General features: G+C 37.3%; 1 protein-coding gene across 2 annotated transcripts in view; it reads right to left on the reverse strand.

Annotated features, from left to right (window-relative positions):
* The window catches only part of LOC110040268 (dual 3',5'-cyclic-AMP and -GMP phosphodiesterase 11-like), a 33,887-nt gene extending 22,242 nt beyond the window's left edge, over window positions 1-11,645 (reverse strand). The window contains exons 1-5 of one of the 2 annotated variants that reach the window (XM_089273022.1): window positions 10,850-11,645; window positions 2,966-3,058; window positions 2,011-2,082; window positions 1,113-1,202; window positions 55-192 (exon numbers count right to left, since the gene is read on the reverse strand). In XM_089273022.1, the coding sequence (XP_089129148.1) occupies window positions 55-192; window positions 1,113-1,202; window positions 2,011-2,082; window positions 2,966-3,058; window positions 10,850-11,545 (1,089 nt within the window). In that variant the 5' untranslated portion in view covers window positions 11,546-11,645. The remainder of the gene's footprint in view (window positions 1-54; window positions 193-1,112; window positions 1,203-2,010; window positions 2,083-2,965; window positions 3,059-10,849) is intronic. The other variant, XM_089273021.1, reaches the window with a different exon arrangement.
* Between the last annotated feature and the right edge of the window lie 4,118 nt (window positions 11,646-15,763).

Raw genomic sequence — 15,763 nt, forward strand, 5'->3', positions numbered from 1 at the left:
CAGTTCTAAACAAACTTCAACTTGAACGAAACAATGTTTGAATGTTGTACATACCTTTGAGGTGGGATCGACTAAAAGAACTGAACATCTTTCGCATTGAAGTAAAGTTTGTGTGATCATCATAATTTTCTGTACAATGTTGTGAAGCGTGCTTTGTTCTTCAAAAATTGTCCTAGCTAGATCTAGTAAAACCTAGGAAAAAAAGAACAGATAAAAAAATTAGTATTTTATTTCTCTGTTTCTTCCTTAGTTTTAGTTTAAAATTTCTCAAACTTATTAATAATTCATCAAGTTTAAACAAAGGAAATCATGACCATGTTGGTGTATGGATACATGATCTTAATTACCATAGACTTTTACAAGTCACTTTATTTCTCCATTTTCTCCTAAGTTTTAGATTTGATTTAGAAGATAAATCTCACACACTGCAGACAGTGTTTGACGACATTTCCAAACATTAAGAGGATCATAAAAAATACTCTGCTACCGTCATATTTTCAAATCTCCTCTCAGTGTCTGGAAATGTGGTCAAACACCGTAATTGTTGTGTCTGAGATATTACATAAAAATTCATACTGTAGAGTTCCCACTCAAAAATCCAACCAGGACCACAACCCATGACCAGATTTTGTCACTCAGGTAACATGTCTAAAATTAAACCCCTAGAAAGTAGAAATTTAAAATGTATTTATCAGATAATCTAGAGAAGCTAAGCATATTTGAAAATGGAAAAAATAGCAGCAATTTAGCTGCACAACCAGCCTGCGATGGTGATAGATATTAAGCATCTATCTTCCAGTCTCCATACTACCACCAATTTGCATTGTACAGACTGAACTTTACCAATGGAAAGCTTCCAGCATCAGTTGGGGAAAGTGCCAGTTTGAGAAAGGCACAAAGCATGTCAACCCTTAAATAACAGTAAGTAATGAGAGTGCCAGATTGAGAAACACACGATGCCTGTCAATCCTTAAATAGCAGTAAGTTATAAAACTGGACATAATTTCAAAGACTGAGTGTCGTTAGTAAGAGTCAGACTGTGATCTTCTTCAATATAGATACATCGTTTTGGTAAAAATAATAAAATATTTATAATGCAAATTACAGTGCACCTGGTTTCTTCTAATTTCAAGTTGTGCTCTCTCATAGAGTTCTGCATTAGCAATTCCAATTCCACAGAAGACCAAGTATTTGCTAAATATCTGCAATATGAAGTAAAGGTTACAAAAATCTTAAAGGTGGTTGTCACTGACTTAAAAATCTTAAAATAGACGTTTCGGCTAAAATACTATAACCTTCTTCAGTGATGAAATGAATGTTAATGGCGTCCAAATGTAAATGAGATGTGTAAATGTTTTAGCCAAAACGTCTATTTTAAGATTTTTAAGTCAGTGACAACAACTTTTAAGATTTTATTACTATGCCTGACTACAACTACAGTATTTTTAAAGGTTACGTGTAACTCCTCAAATTAACCAGAGCACAGCACTAAATCATCAGTAACAAGAATCCACATGAATAAATTCACTCAAAACTGACAACAGGGAAAGTCATGTGAGGGTGAATAATATAAATAACAAAAGTGAGAGCTCAAAAGTGGAATAAATGGAAAATGTGAAGCAGAAGGCACTTTCCAATTCAAGTATGTCCCTTTGGAAAAGCATGAAATTCGCTGGAACCCATTTATAGACCTGGGTGGAGGGAGGCACTGTGAGAGTAACATATCTTGCCTAAGGACACAATGCAAAACCAGGGCTGAAACCTAGACCGCTTGATCCAGAGTCCAGAACTCTAACCATTAGAATTTACACTAGAATTTACATTTTGATGACCAAAATAGAAACAGCCGTGAAAATCTGGAAGAACTTGAAAAACCTGCATGGAGACACTTGTCTGTCAGCTCGTGTCCCCACAGCTTTTTTCATCCTCCTAAACTTCCACTCATGTTTCTATAACTCGATGGAAAAACTGTTTAAGTGTTTTCTATTTCTTAATTACTTCATTTCATACCTTTTCATCTTCTCTGGTAAACGTGTGATCTAGAAATCCTCTTTTATTTATAACTTGTGCAACACCAATAACCTAAATAAGCAAGGAGTTTAAATGCATGTTACTTCTCAATCAGTGACATTTAGCAATAGAGTAAGACCAGTTTGATAACAAAGCCTGTTGTTTTCTTAACCTACATGTATCTTGATTATAAAGCAAAATATTCTGTATGCAACAGAGTCACCAAACACCAAATCACATTCAACAGATTAATTAAAAGCTTTTCACACAACATGAAACTTAAATTCTGACAAATGCAGAAATTCCAAGGATCCAATTCCAGGATCCGAGGAAAGGATTAGGTTGGTTACAACTGTCTCCAAGAGAAGTTACATATGTATTTGTCTTGCACTGTAGGGGGAGTGGATGCAAACCACCCAGGGATTTGCCACTCATGCCTAAGATAGGTAAAAGGTTAAGTCTGCATACGAGCCAAGTGGCCCATCAGGCCAGAGGTTATCCCTGTCTCTGTAGCATGAAGTGACCAGCAGTATTTCTACTCCCCCCTGGATGGGATGCTAGTCCATTGCAGGGTTACCCCCAGCATTAAATTTTTCGGTAGCCATTTATATACCTGGGTGGAAAGAGGCACTGTAAAAGCAAAGTGTCTTGCCCAAGAACACAACACAACGTCCCCGGCCAGGACTGAAACCCCGATCAATCAATCTGGAGTCAAGCGCAGTAGCCATGAGGCCACCACTCATCCCAGATTTGGCTCTCCTGCACACAAACCCTCCCACTAATCACCTTTTTAAAACCTTGGATTTGCCTTGCTCTAAATTTTGTAAGAATTAATGCACTGCAGGAACATTACCCCAGATTCCCTAGGGTCATCTACAACCACTCCCCAAAATCCACTCTTTAAAACCCTGGATTCATCTAGCCCCAAATTTTGCAAGTTAGAGTCATACTGTACCTCGCCATGATAGTGATCAAGGATGGGCATACAAAGAATGCTTCTGGTGTGGTAACCAGTCTTTTTGTCAATTTCCTGATTAAATCTTGAATCCTGTTGAGGGAAATACACTTGCAAAATTGATGATATCAAGTCATGAAGCCGTATATCAAGAAATTCACTAGACAGTGCAATCAGCACTGTTTTTCTCCATTGTAAAATAAGGGACATACTGCTACTTTCCTGTGGCTGGAAAGAGGTAGAGAGATGCACTTCAGAGGACATAGACTCACTTGCCTGCTATTTCACACACCTCTATTGCATTAAGGGCTAGGTTCATTGTTTCTGTTGTGTGCTTTTTTTTTTCTCAGCCAATCCTGGTAAGTGTTGTGAGAGCTGCTTGGCACGTCACAAGTTTAACAGCTGTAACTTAATGGGGCTACGACAAGGGGATGGGTGGAGAAGAGAGGTCAAATGAAGTGGATTTTGGTAGGGTGGGAGAAACAGAGAAACATTTCAATTATTTTACTACAGAAGGACACAACTACATGTAATGCAGCTCATTTGAAATGGACAGACCTGTAAGATGAAATTTCCATAAGTAGGTTACCTGGTTTGAAAATTATATGAAAGTCTAGAAAAATTCAGCATTGCGAAGCACCGGCCGTTCGTAAAGTTCCCTTCAACTTAAAACTTAAAAGGTGCCTGTATTCAGAAAAAGGCATGAATTTGTACTAGACGGCCTTTGACAAATTAAAGTTGATTACTAAGCCTGTTAATTATTAATAATGAAAATAAATCATCTGTTCTTAAATTTTTATTACCTCCTCAGAGTTGAAATTGAAAATAAGTTGAAGATTTTTTCATTCTTAATCTTGAGCTTAATCAGGGAAGTATTTAGTTACATATAAGGCACAGATGTGAGGTATATCCAAAAGTGAGAGTTTCCTTGGGTATCCAGGGAGACTGTACATGTTTGACTTTGTACACAGTGACAGCTATCAAGTTACAGACATTAAATTCCTTTTAATATGTGAAAAATAGATTGAAACATCAAATGGGTTCAGTAATGTCAGCATATTAATGCCAAGATCTTAACATAGATTATCACCAGCCATTGTCCTGAGACAGGCTGCCCAGTTTCAAATCATTTTCAGCTGTTTCATATTAGCAAAATTAATCCCTCGCTTCCTGAATGATATCAAGAAGATCAACAGAAAACAAGAATAAAGAAAACTATTATTGCCTTGACGTGCCAGCCCACCACTTCTCACAACTAAGAAAAACATAATATAAAATTTATAAGACCGTATAACAACTAAAGGAAAAAAGTAAAGACCAATTCTCCTGTCTGAAATTTTTTCATTGACTTTTCAAACATCTTGCTCTATGTGCAAGCTTATATCCAGAGAGATTCATATCCCTTTGAATTACATGCATTTATATCCATTTCTATCAAACAAGAATGAATGAATTGATCTGTAAAGCAGTTTAATGTATAAGGGGAAAAATACATTTCTTAATTTCTCAGCAATACACAGGCATCTCATAAAAGAAAGGGCTTTCTATTCTAAACCAACACTTTTTCACCATTATTTACTGAGCTTTAAAATCCCCTTGGTTTGCCTCTGGTGTCGACTCTCTAGCCAGAAAAATAACAAAACAAGAATTCAAAACAAAACTTATTGAAAATTAGAATTTATTAATAGAAACATTGGGTATCGAGAGAAATGTAAAAGGCAATTTTAGCTTCATTCTGAAATTAAATTGGAAGTAAACTATGTCTTTGCTTCATTAAAACAGAATTTGAAGAAATTCTTATTAAAAGTGATGTCATTCAGAAAATCCTCCACAACATAGTCAACTAAGACAGGCATGGTTAGGTAATAAGAATGAATTCTTAGGTAAAAGCAATATTATTAATCACTTCTTGAAAACTTATCTTCACATTGTCTCCTGGACTGCACAAACACTTCAAAGTGACATCCTTTAACACGTCAGGACTTAATTATTTTGTTATCTGTTAGTCACATGACATTTTTCAGGGAACATGTTTTATGCAAGATATTCAAACAGAGATGAAACTGAAAACCAAAACATCTCATCACCTTACATGTAGTCCTTAAAATATACCCCGACTGACTTTGAACGCAGACCAGTTGTTTTAAAGGAGCTACACCACGATCTGTGCATCTTGAAAAGTTAAGCCTAAATTTTTCAAGTTCATCGTTTGTAATCTGTGTAAATCTTCTCCATCCTTACTATTCTTGTTTTTTTAATGGTTTACGCTTTATCGTTTTTTTTTTTCCATCTTAGCAGACTAAGTACTACTTTCAGATTTCCTTCAATTTAAAGGTAATATTGAAAGGTAATACTGTGCACCAAAAAAATACAGTAACTCATAATAAAGTGACAGAGCTCCTTTCATTTCACTTTTAGTAAACCATGTTTGGAGTGTTGTAGTTTTTCCTGTTTACAATTTTCTGTAGTTTCTTTTTCTCAAAGATAACAAACTTCCTGCTGAAAACAAAAAGAAATTTACTTTCAGTTACACTTTTCATGTTTTTCTTGTTAGTAATAAATCTGTGAACTAGTACACAAAAACACAGGCTCATCAGTCATGTGTGAAACAGTGGCCAGCTAACGAATATCTTAAATTCAGTTTGTTGCATCACTGGGCATTAAAATAAATGGATTTGACTATGAAACATTGTACTACATGTATGCAAATTCATGAATTATAAAACACGGCCGTGAGGACATGCTGTGGTGCACATCACTGAAAAAATTACAGTTGGTAACATTCTTTTATTCATCCAATTGGTGAACCATGACAATAGTTCTTGTATTATTAGTATTAAAGAGAAAAGTTAATTCAACAAAATAAAGTTGGTATAAAATTATACAGGCCAAAGTTCAGGTAACTACAGGTAAATTGCAGATTTCAACAGTGGGAACAAGTCTGTCACTTTGCCATGGATCTTACTGAATAAATTCCAATTTTTACCATCAAATGATCTTAAAAGATTTCTTAAGAATTTTACATTCCTCCATATTCTCAAATCTCACATGTCAACTCTTTTTGACAAGAAGAACTGTGATACAGGTTTCTTCATCTCTTTTGAAGGTAATTCAAACCAGAAAAAAATTCTTGCCTGAATTATTGGAATGAACTTGGCACACAGAAATATCAACTCAAGTGTCATTACTATGCAAAAAATTATCTTATTTAAAGCCTAAGGGAAGTTGGCTGTATCATGCAGTTTTAGATAGAAATCTTTCACTTTAAATAATAAGCACCAAACTGAAAATTTCATTTTAAAAATGAAATTGTAGAACTCTTCCTACACACACTTCCTGGGAATAATTGTGGCCACATTCTACAAAAATTCATTGAAATAAAAGCTGCCTTGCTTTCAATATTTATGCTACTCTGTCATTTTCAGACATCTCTTTTCTGATTTTTTCTATCACCAAAAATCGTTAGTCTACAAAAGTTTGTTGTTTGACCAATTTGTACGTAACAGGAATGCTTGAAAATGCTGCTTATAAAATGCTGCTAACAATAAGAGTCCTAGAATGCCCCTACCAAAAAAGTCCTGCACTTTTTTAGAAAGATAATACCAAAAATCCTCCCTTACATACTAGTCCACGGGCTTAAGATAATTATTGGGTTTATCAGGGCTCAACTTCAAGGAAAACACCTTGGAGCCAGCTGGCTCCTAATTTTTCAGATTTAGTCGCCAGCAAAAGTATTTCAATCAGTGAAATGCATGGAAAGTTAGTCGCCAGTGAAAAAAATTTAAAAAGAATTTGGTCACATTGTCGACCACAGCAGGTCACAACGTCGAGCTCTATTTACAGGCCAGCTTTTACTACCGTAATAATGTTATAAATTGTTCTACAATGTTTTAATAGCCAACTACTATAGAGTTACTTTGTATTTTTAATTGTTTAAAAATATGTTCAAGTCCTAATCAGTAGCTAAAAATTGATTTTGATTTGAAGATTACATAACTTGTTTCAAGATTGATACTCTTACTTTCAAAGACATATTTGGTGCTCATTTGATGGTCAACCTATTCCTTGTCATTTAGGTACCTTTATTAAACTTCAACCACTATCAGCAATAATAATAGTATACTACATTTAGTACTGCAATGTTCTTGTCAGATGTCACATCTCCAAATCTTACTTCCTTCAGTCACTTGGAGTTCTCAGTACCATTGATGCTTCTTTTTTTTAAAAGAAAATTACATTTCAATGACTTGAAATGCCAACAATTTTAAACCCAATATAATTCAATTGATACCCTGATATATTTTCAGCAAAAGGCTAAGCTGGCGAACAAACGCATATTAAGCACTACAATTTTGTTGGACCAACAACTGAAGAGGAATCAAGTTTTGTGAAGAGTTTACAGCCACATATTTTTATCTAATCCTCACAATGTACACACAAAAGAATGACATCAAATGGAACAGGCACACCAAAGAGGTACAAACATTTGTCTAGCTTTTCATTCTGATAGCCTGGGTTCAAACCACCTTGTATTCTTTATTTGTGTTTCGCTTTTTAGCCTTACCAGTATACCGGTAATAACAACAGTAGTGTCTGAAAATTATATTGCCTGGAATCAGACAGATTCCACGCTGAACATTTAGACCTTACTCTTTGCATTCATGCATGATTCTGCAGAGCATGTATCTCTAGTAAGTTTAGTTTGGATTAAAAAGTTAATCTACATCATCTGGATTTTCATAATTATTATTGAGTCCGAACTTGCCACGAAAAAAAAATCACCACAATTTAATGTTACTGCTTGCATGAACCAAAATCAGAATGTCAATCAGATTGGAGGCAACAAACTGCTATTACATGTAAGTCTCCCTTTCTATTAAATCACAAATAGTCCTTTCCATAGCCTTCTAATCAGAACACTGGTTAACACTTAATTCTGAAGCAAAATGTAACTAAGAGGTCGAGATTGCACCTCTTCCTAAATGCGTTTTTATGCCAACCCAAACAATTTTCTAGGCTGTCTGAGTGGTTCACTGCTATCTGTTTATATTCCAAGGTAGAGAGAGGCAGTGAGAGTTCAGTGTTACCAAAAAAAGACAGTATAAGAACCTGGGCAAGGGCTAAGAAACCCAGACCTTTAAATTCTTGAGTTTATTCACTATTAACAAAACCACCATTTTGACTGAATCCTCGGCAATGAACCTGTCTCCTCCCCGAAAGAACGATATTTAAGACTTCCCCTCCCAACCTCTGGTTTACTGTGCACTTCCATAACCAACAATGTTGAATTCAAACGCAGTGAAATGGTAGCCTGCGAGCAGACACACAGGGCTAGGGGGAGCACATGCATGAATGGTAAAGCCACGAGAATCTTGACACCTCAACACCAAACTCACCCCTGCCAAATACATGCAGCTTTGCTTTTCAACTTGGCCCACGCCTGTGACTCAAATATGCGCTGGCCCACAGACTGGTGTAATGAATGATAACCACCTGAGTTTTAGTGACTGAAAAATCTGTTATTTCCTTATATTGTGACAAACAGAGAGAGCAATGCCCAAGTTGGGGTCTGTTTTACTTAGTTATACTACTACATCAGGGTCTACATTTCGTCATTCACTCTAAAGATACATGTAAAGCTTTATACAATAATGCTGCCGCTTACAGAAACATCTTAAAAGACCATGAAAAAAACAGCTGTAATCAGTCCATAAAAGGCATCCCTTAGTACAAGAAAACTTAATTTAAATACAATTTTATCTATCACAAGGATGTTTTTGTCATTTTAAAATGAAAAAAAAGATTAATAGTACCCCATCAACACAATATGCAAAATAGTGATACACATGAGCTGACACCAAGATCCAGGCAATATAGACGGGTTGATCGATAAATTTGATTTCATCCTGATTTTATGAGTCTGATGCAAAATTTTGGAGACTTTTTTATCAAAATATTCTAGCTGAAGAAGACAGTAAAGGCATCAATTAGACATTTTTCGCACTTTAAAAACTCAACTTATTAAGTATTTACACAGGTCATCGTGCACTATTCGGAAAGGAATCTCTCAATGGGAATGAATACCAGTTCATACTGGCAAATTCTCAATTCATTTAAGCTTATATATTACTTTCTAATTTACATTTAACATCTGCACTCTTTTGAAGGGAAAAAAAATAATGCTTTGTGGTTCAAAATCAATTCAATCAAAAAACCTTCTCACAGCTTTCCTGTAAAAGAAATTACAAATAACGAATCGCGCCCGTCACCTCCGGTCAATGACAAATTTCAGTTTAATTAAGGAGAGAGCTTTCAGCCACAAGATAGAATTGTTTACATAAATCCTTATTTTTTGGTGGCTCTGTTTTGTCCTGCCATAATATTACGTGTATACAATGGAAAAATTGATGGCCGACCTTTTTATAACAAAGACGGCTATTACATGCTCTAGAGCAAATTATTTTTCTTCGATTTCTCCCGAGGTTTAATATTCCGAAGTAAAGAAAAACAAAATTTCCTCAGAGCGCCTAGAGAACATTAACTATAGTAATTAATATGTCATTCGAGCAAAAAAAAACTAAAGTGGCACTACAAGAAAGGATTATAGCAAATCACTTAATCACCTCGCGTGACACATGGAGTCTGTTTTTATAATCATAAATATCTTGCATCTTTTTCAATGTAAATGTGGCCCGAAATAAGAACCAGCCATTCTTTCTGCGAGAAAGCCTCGCACTGTTTTGCTACCAGCCACAAAAAAACATGACACGAGCGATACACAGAACAAGAATTATTTCCGTCAGACCGAGACGACACCCTGAAAAAACAAACCTGCTACTTTTTAACTTTACAAAAGTTACTCCGGTTTACGTTTAGGGTCGCTCAAGCTTTACCAACCGAACCACACGAGAAAATGAACTTTTGAACTGACTGCCATTGACAAAATAAAAATAAACTGCTACTGGACATTCAATACAGACTGTACTTTATTGAATTTTTAGGCAATAGCATTTCATATCGTTTGTGATTATTTTCGAATGATCCGACATGCGAGCCTGGATATTTCGCAATGTGCATCTAACCGAAAAGGAATTACGGATTAACCTTTTATTTTACCATTGATAATTCAAACGACACAAGCTCTCGTTGAATTTGCCGACCGTTCAGCGCCAATCGCGATGTATGTAAACAAAGTATAGCAGTAAACATGTCCGCACAAGGGGACGGCAATTATAAGTACGATGTTTTGACGAAAACCTCCCGATTTCCCGTGAAAGCGACGCTAGTTTGTAGTTGATTACTAAAACTAGGTTAACAAATCCAGCCCCAGTAGACGACTTAAGTGTGGTGCCGCTTTCCTTTTACAAACAATCTTAAAACAGAAAATCTTCGAAATCGAACCCAACGACTACTAAAAATAGTCGTTCGACATGACAGAGTGTTCGCGGCCGAGGTTGTTTCCAGGGTGTCGCTAGCAAATTTGACGGCTCTAGGAAATTAAGCGAATATTTCGCCTTGTTCTAAGGAGAATCTACAAAGTTCGGGCACAGCGTTTACCGAGTTAAATTCGCCAAAGGGGGTAAGCTCTCAAAACCAGCACTGCACATAATCGATTACCAGGAATTCGAGACCAAAGCTGTAGGCGCCAAACATTTTAGTTTATGAACTATAAAATGTTCCACGACTAAAGATGTACTATTTCTTTCGTGCATCAATGAAAAGTGGATAAATGCGAGAGCTAAACAGACTTAATTCAAAATTACTACAACTGCTACGCAACTAGGAATCTCACCAGAGGAAAAAGAAAACAGAAATCTAAGCAACCGGTAGACGAAAAGCACAGCGTGCGCGCGAGCGTCATGACCAAGATTTGTTACCGCTTACCTCGTAGGCATTCGCAATGTTCACCACTTCTCCTGTTTCTGCTGTATATCCTACAATTCCTGTGCCAAATGGAATTCGAATTTCTTCCAATCCTTGCATGTCTTCAAGTTTTGACTCCGCATTCACATCGAACACTTTCGAAACGAGATAGCGGGGCCCATCTTTCGGGCCTTGAAGAAGAAAAAGCGAGCAGCGGTCTCCATTAACAAGAATACTAACATTTTGTAAGATTTTGTGACAAAGACTTTTCACATCCAAATCGTTTGAGATATCCTTGACGAGTTCCATTAAGAGCTCCTTTTCGTCCAGTTGTTGGAGTTCAACTCGCGATTTGCGATTTCGATGTGGCGAGCGCGCCCTGGAGGGTTCGTTGGGCGAAAGAAACGTTGCTTGCCCATCGACAACATTCACTAATGGTTTTAAAATTCCCCTGCCTTCAAATTCAGAGGCAGAAATTTTCCGAACCGGAGTCGACGATCCTGAAGGAGGAGGTGTTCCGCTGGGAGTAGGAGTTCGTACAGAGCGTGACTGAAGCCAAGAGTCAATAAGAGTCCTGCTTGCTTTACGAGAAAAATACGAGTGAACGAATTCGGGATGTTCGTCAAGCCATGTCTCAATATTTTGTTCAATGTTGTTCCCTTCGAATTTAATCCCTACAGGCTCCGTTTTCTCGTTCTTGGTGCAGCAATTCGCCATGTTTTGAGCCCCGTAATACTCTACATTCGAACTACTCGACGAGTTGATCCCTCGATCCTGCAAGTATGGAAGAAACTGACAACCAGTTGTTTAAGTTGATTGACAGTTAATTGGAAGCGCGGCGATGTGATTGGCCGAGGCGCTTTCAGGCTCTCGGCACAGCGTCTGTAAATCTTGCTTCTTGAAAATCGCCAATATTGCTACACCTCTTCTATTGTTGCTGGGACATCCTTTCGCTTATTGAAAAAGCTCTTCCAAAGTAATTACTAAGCCGAAAGCTTTAGCGGCTTGTTGTTTGTTTTGTGCGTTTGTTTGTTTATTCCTCTCGGGGATTTTAATTCGCCACTTAGCAGGTTCCCATTTTGTTTTTCGAGAGTCTTTACAAGACAGACAACTTCTTCTTCTGTGACATCAACAAGCAATAAACAGGAAGGGTCACTCAAAAATGTTGCAGGCTGCGAATATTGAGTACGTCTGTGACTGCGGGATTATAACCGGAAAAAAGAAACACAAAAACTTGCGAGAAGGGTTAATAACAACTGGAATACATGTGTACCTTAAAGAAAATGTCAAGCTCGAAGAGTTAATTTGCGAGGCAAATAACGCAAAATATTTACCCAGCAACGGGTTTCCAACCGACAACAAACGATTTGACGTACTGTTTTGGACAGCTAGGCCTTCTCCTTGTTTAACACTTTTTAAACGCATTCGTTTTCTTATTGCAGGTTTGTTGGCAATCATTCTGTTTCTTCTTGCATCTAGAAGCCGGTAGAAAAATTTAATTCTTTTTCATTATTTAACACGCCTTTATCTTTGGGGAAGATTTAACAAGCAGTGCGATAAAAATAAATAATGCACGCACAGGTGTGAGTACTGTCTCACCAGTCAGGGACAAATATGCTTGAATAGTTTTCTAAAAATTAAAAATAATAATAAAAATAAAAACCTACATTCTAAATTGTACAGTGTAACAATAGTTTTCTTCTTCTTCTTCTATGTTCGTGGGACAAAAGCCATTCGTTTCTCCAGCAAATATATATAAGAAGAAGATACATGTTTCACAGTCAGTGTTAGCAGGGTTACCTTCCATTCTGTGACGAGGCATTAATTAGAACTGATCGATGAAAGAAGGATGACCAAGGGTAGCAAAGAAAACTGGCCACAAAATATGTCTCTAACATCAAAGTGAACAGTTTTCCTGCGACACTGTTAAATGCAACCCGTTTGCAGTCTTCATTTCGCTTAGCTCCTCTGTCGATATTGTTAGCTCGCCTTGCACTGAAGCAAGTGTTGAAGCAACATAAAAGGCCTTACGATGAGGCTAGCTAATGGATGTTAGCTTGATGCGGTATCATATGACAATGGCAAAAAAACACATCCTTTTCAACACGCAAATTTCTCGCTTTAATAATATGCTATATGTATCTGCTCCACTGTATGATCGCTTTGATAATGCTTTATATAATTTAAAACATGTATACGTTTGGATGTTTATCGTTTCTTTTAATTTGCCTGTTGTTTGTTCGCTGCACGCCTTTAATAAGATCAATTCACTTCGTTTCGCGCGCGATCGCGTACCCCAATTACAACCAATGACAAAGCAATGAAAGCTTTGGCTGCATTAATTGTATTTTTCTTGTATGTTTTTGAGCGATTAAGAATTAAGATAAGTAAATCTAGCCTGAAGAAAATACAAAAAGAGCGAAATCAAACATGACTAAATACATGCAAGGAATTATCGGTCGCGTGAGCTTTGAAAAACGATCATTTCCAAGAGTCACGCAAAGGGAGAGCTACACATGTTTTTTTTGGCGGAAATAGCTTGTGCTATGAAAGGAAACTGGTTAAAAAAAGATTTTATCAATGCAACACACCACCCTTCATGTAGCTCTTTTTCGGATCTGATTATTATCTTGCATGATCTAAATTCATTTTAATGTCACATGACCGCCAATTATCCCAGTTGCATTGCTCGTGCCTCCCCCAGAGAGTGTTCTAACCAAGTGCTAGTGAAGGAAATATCCAGGGTAATAAACTGCTCTTTGTTGTCTTTGCCTTTCAATTTCTGCCCCCCTCTATGATGGCTGATCGTTTTTGGAGGTGAAGGCCTTCAATAGGCCCTTTGCAGCTAAGCCATCACGTGACCTACTTTTCATAAAATTATGGGCTATAACTTAACGAATGCCAGAAATGGAAAAAGCATGTCGAAAGTATCAAAATGGCCAAGTTTCAGGCCCCCATCATCAGAGAATGAGATTTTATGATGGTCTGAATTTTTGAAAGAATAAGAAGATTTGTATGGGAAAATGTTGCTGGAGAGCAAGACCTTGCTCTCCAGCAACATTTTCCATACGAATCCTCTAAATTTTCCGAAAATTCAAACTATGGTATAAACTTACTCGTTTTTTCCTGGGGCCTCAAACTTGGCCATTTTGGTATTTTCGATGCGCTCTTTCCATTTCTGGCATTCTTTTAGTTATAGCCCATAATACAAAATTTTTTTAGGAAAAATTTGGTCACGTGACCCCAGCTGCAAAGGGCCTATTTGAGCACATCACATTTTTAGAAGGGTAACTTTGCAGCCGGCTGGTATGGTTTCTTTCAATTCTGTCATCAAGATGGCTTTCGTTGAAAGGTCCGATTAACTAATCCTCCTTTCAAAACCGTTATCTCTGTAACAAGACCTGACCTTTGCCGAACCCTCTGGGCATTGAATATTCTAGTTGCCGACTCACTGACGTGCTTTCTCAAGACCATAACTGATTCTATAGAAACGAACAAAACGAGAACAATAGCCCAATAGCGCGATGGAAAACAATGCTATGATACTGTCAAACGATAATTAAGACTGTTATCTTAAGAACCATTTTCTTATCTCAGTAGGCAAGACAATTTAAAGGAACAAATAAAATTCGTCAATTCTAGAGTCATATAATGGAAATTTTATACCAACATTAACACGATCTTGAAATTTTCCAAATGTTATCGATTGTTTCCCATAAGCTCGTTGTCCACATAAATGACATGGTAAATGATCTGCCTGGTGGACAGACAACGCAGGAATTCCCATTAACAGCTTTAGATGTTTATTTCTTCGCCCTCCACTCCCCCGAAAAAAAAGAAAACTGAAGCAAAAACGAAAACAAATGCGAGTTTTAAGCCATGATTAGCGAACTATCAATGGAAACACAACATGAAAACCATCTGCGCACTTCTTCCATGGCCTCTGAGGGGTCAAGAAACATCATTTGAAATGTAAAGTGACATTGATGAAAAGCGGGAGAGGATGAAAGCCTTACCCTCAAGTTATTTTCATACAGTTGGTATCCACTCCTCGCGCGGATGAAGGGCAAAAATGCGCATGAAGCAGCTTTAGCATGTCCACGTGACAAAAATTCCCGTCACAAGATTAGCTATTTTTAAACCCTCCTAAGATTTTCAAAACCGGGCTTAGTGTAACAGCTCTTGTAAACTTGTAACTTTTTTTTGTCGCATGGTGTAACAGTTGGTTTGTTTTGGGGCTAGTGGAATTTTTTCTGTTGTTTGTTCTATTGTTCTATCAAAGGATATCGAGCCACTCATGTGAGACCTTGCGAGAGCTGCGCGCACCTTCAAATCTTCCTTTTCTCGCAAGAATACACACACAAACATACACACAATGTGCACCTTAGTGGAAGTTAGTTTATCGAAGGGACTCCGAGTACTGCTCTTTTTGCTCTTTCTGAACCTTGTAACTTTTAACAAGGAGGTGATCCCCATTATGGGCCCCATTTCCAAGGTACTCCCTGCCAAGTTATCACCAAAGAGAATTTCTGCTTCAACCCCAGGCTTCCTCGCGAGTGGAAGTTTTTGAGACCTGCACCAACGGAATACAGAACTCGGGCCGGGAATAGGGGTGTGCGATGGGGGGCTCCTCGAGTTGATAAATAGCATATGGTATCCGTAAAAATTTTCACACACCGTATTGAAAAAGAAAATTTATCTTAAATTTTTTTGGTAGCCCGCCTCCCTCTGAGAAAACAAACATCTCTTGCGAGATTACTAGTGGAGAATCAACTCTGAGGTAATTAAAAGTGCTGGAGAGTAGTCTATGGCTAGTAATTCTCCTCCTCGCGCTATCCCTGAAAAGGACATGGGGGACCACACCAAGTGAAGAAATTCTTTTTAGATCTTTTAAAATTACTAATCGCAGATGTTCATCTTTTTATTTCTTTATCA

This window comes from Orbicella faveolata, unplaced genomic scaffold (genome assembly GCF_042242905.1).
Source record: "Orbicella faveolata isolate gen_17 unplaced genomic scaffold, um_ofav_v1 contig_35, whole genome shotgun sequence".
NCBI lineage: Eukaryota > Metazoa > Cnidaria > Anthozoa > Scleractinia > Merulinidae > Orbicella > Orbicella faveolata.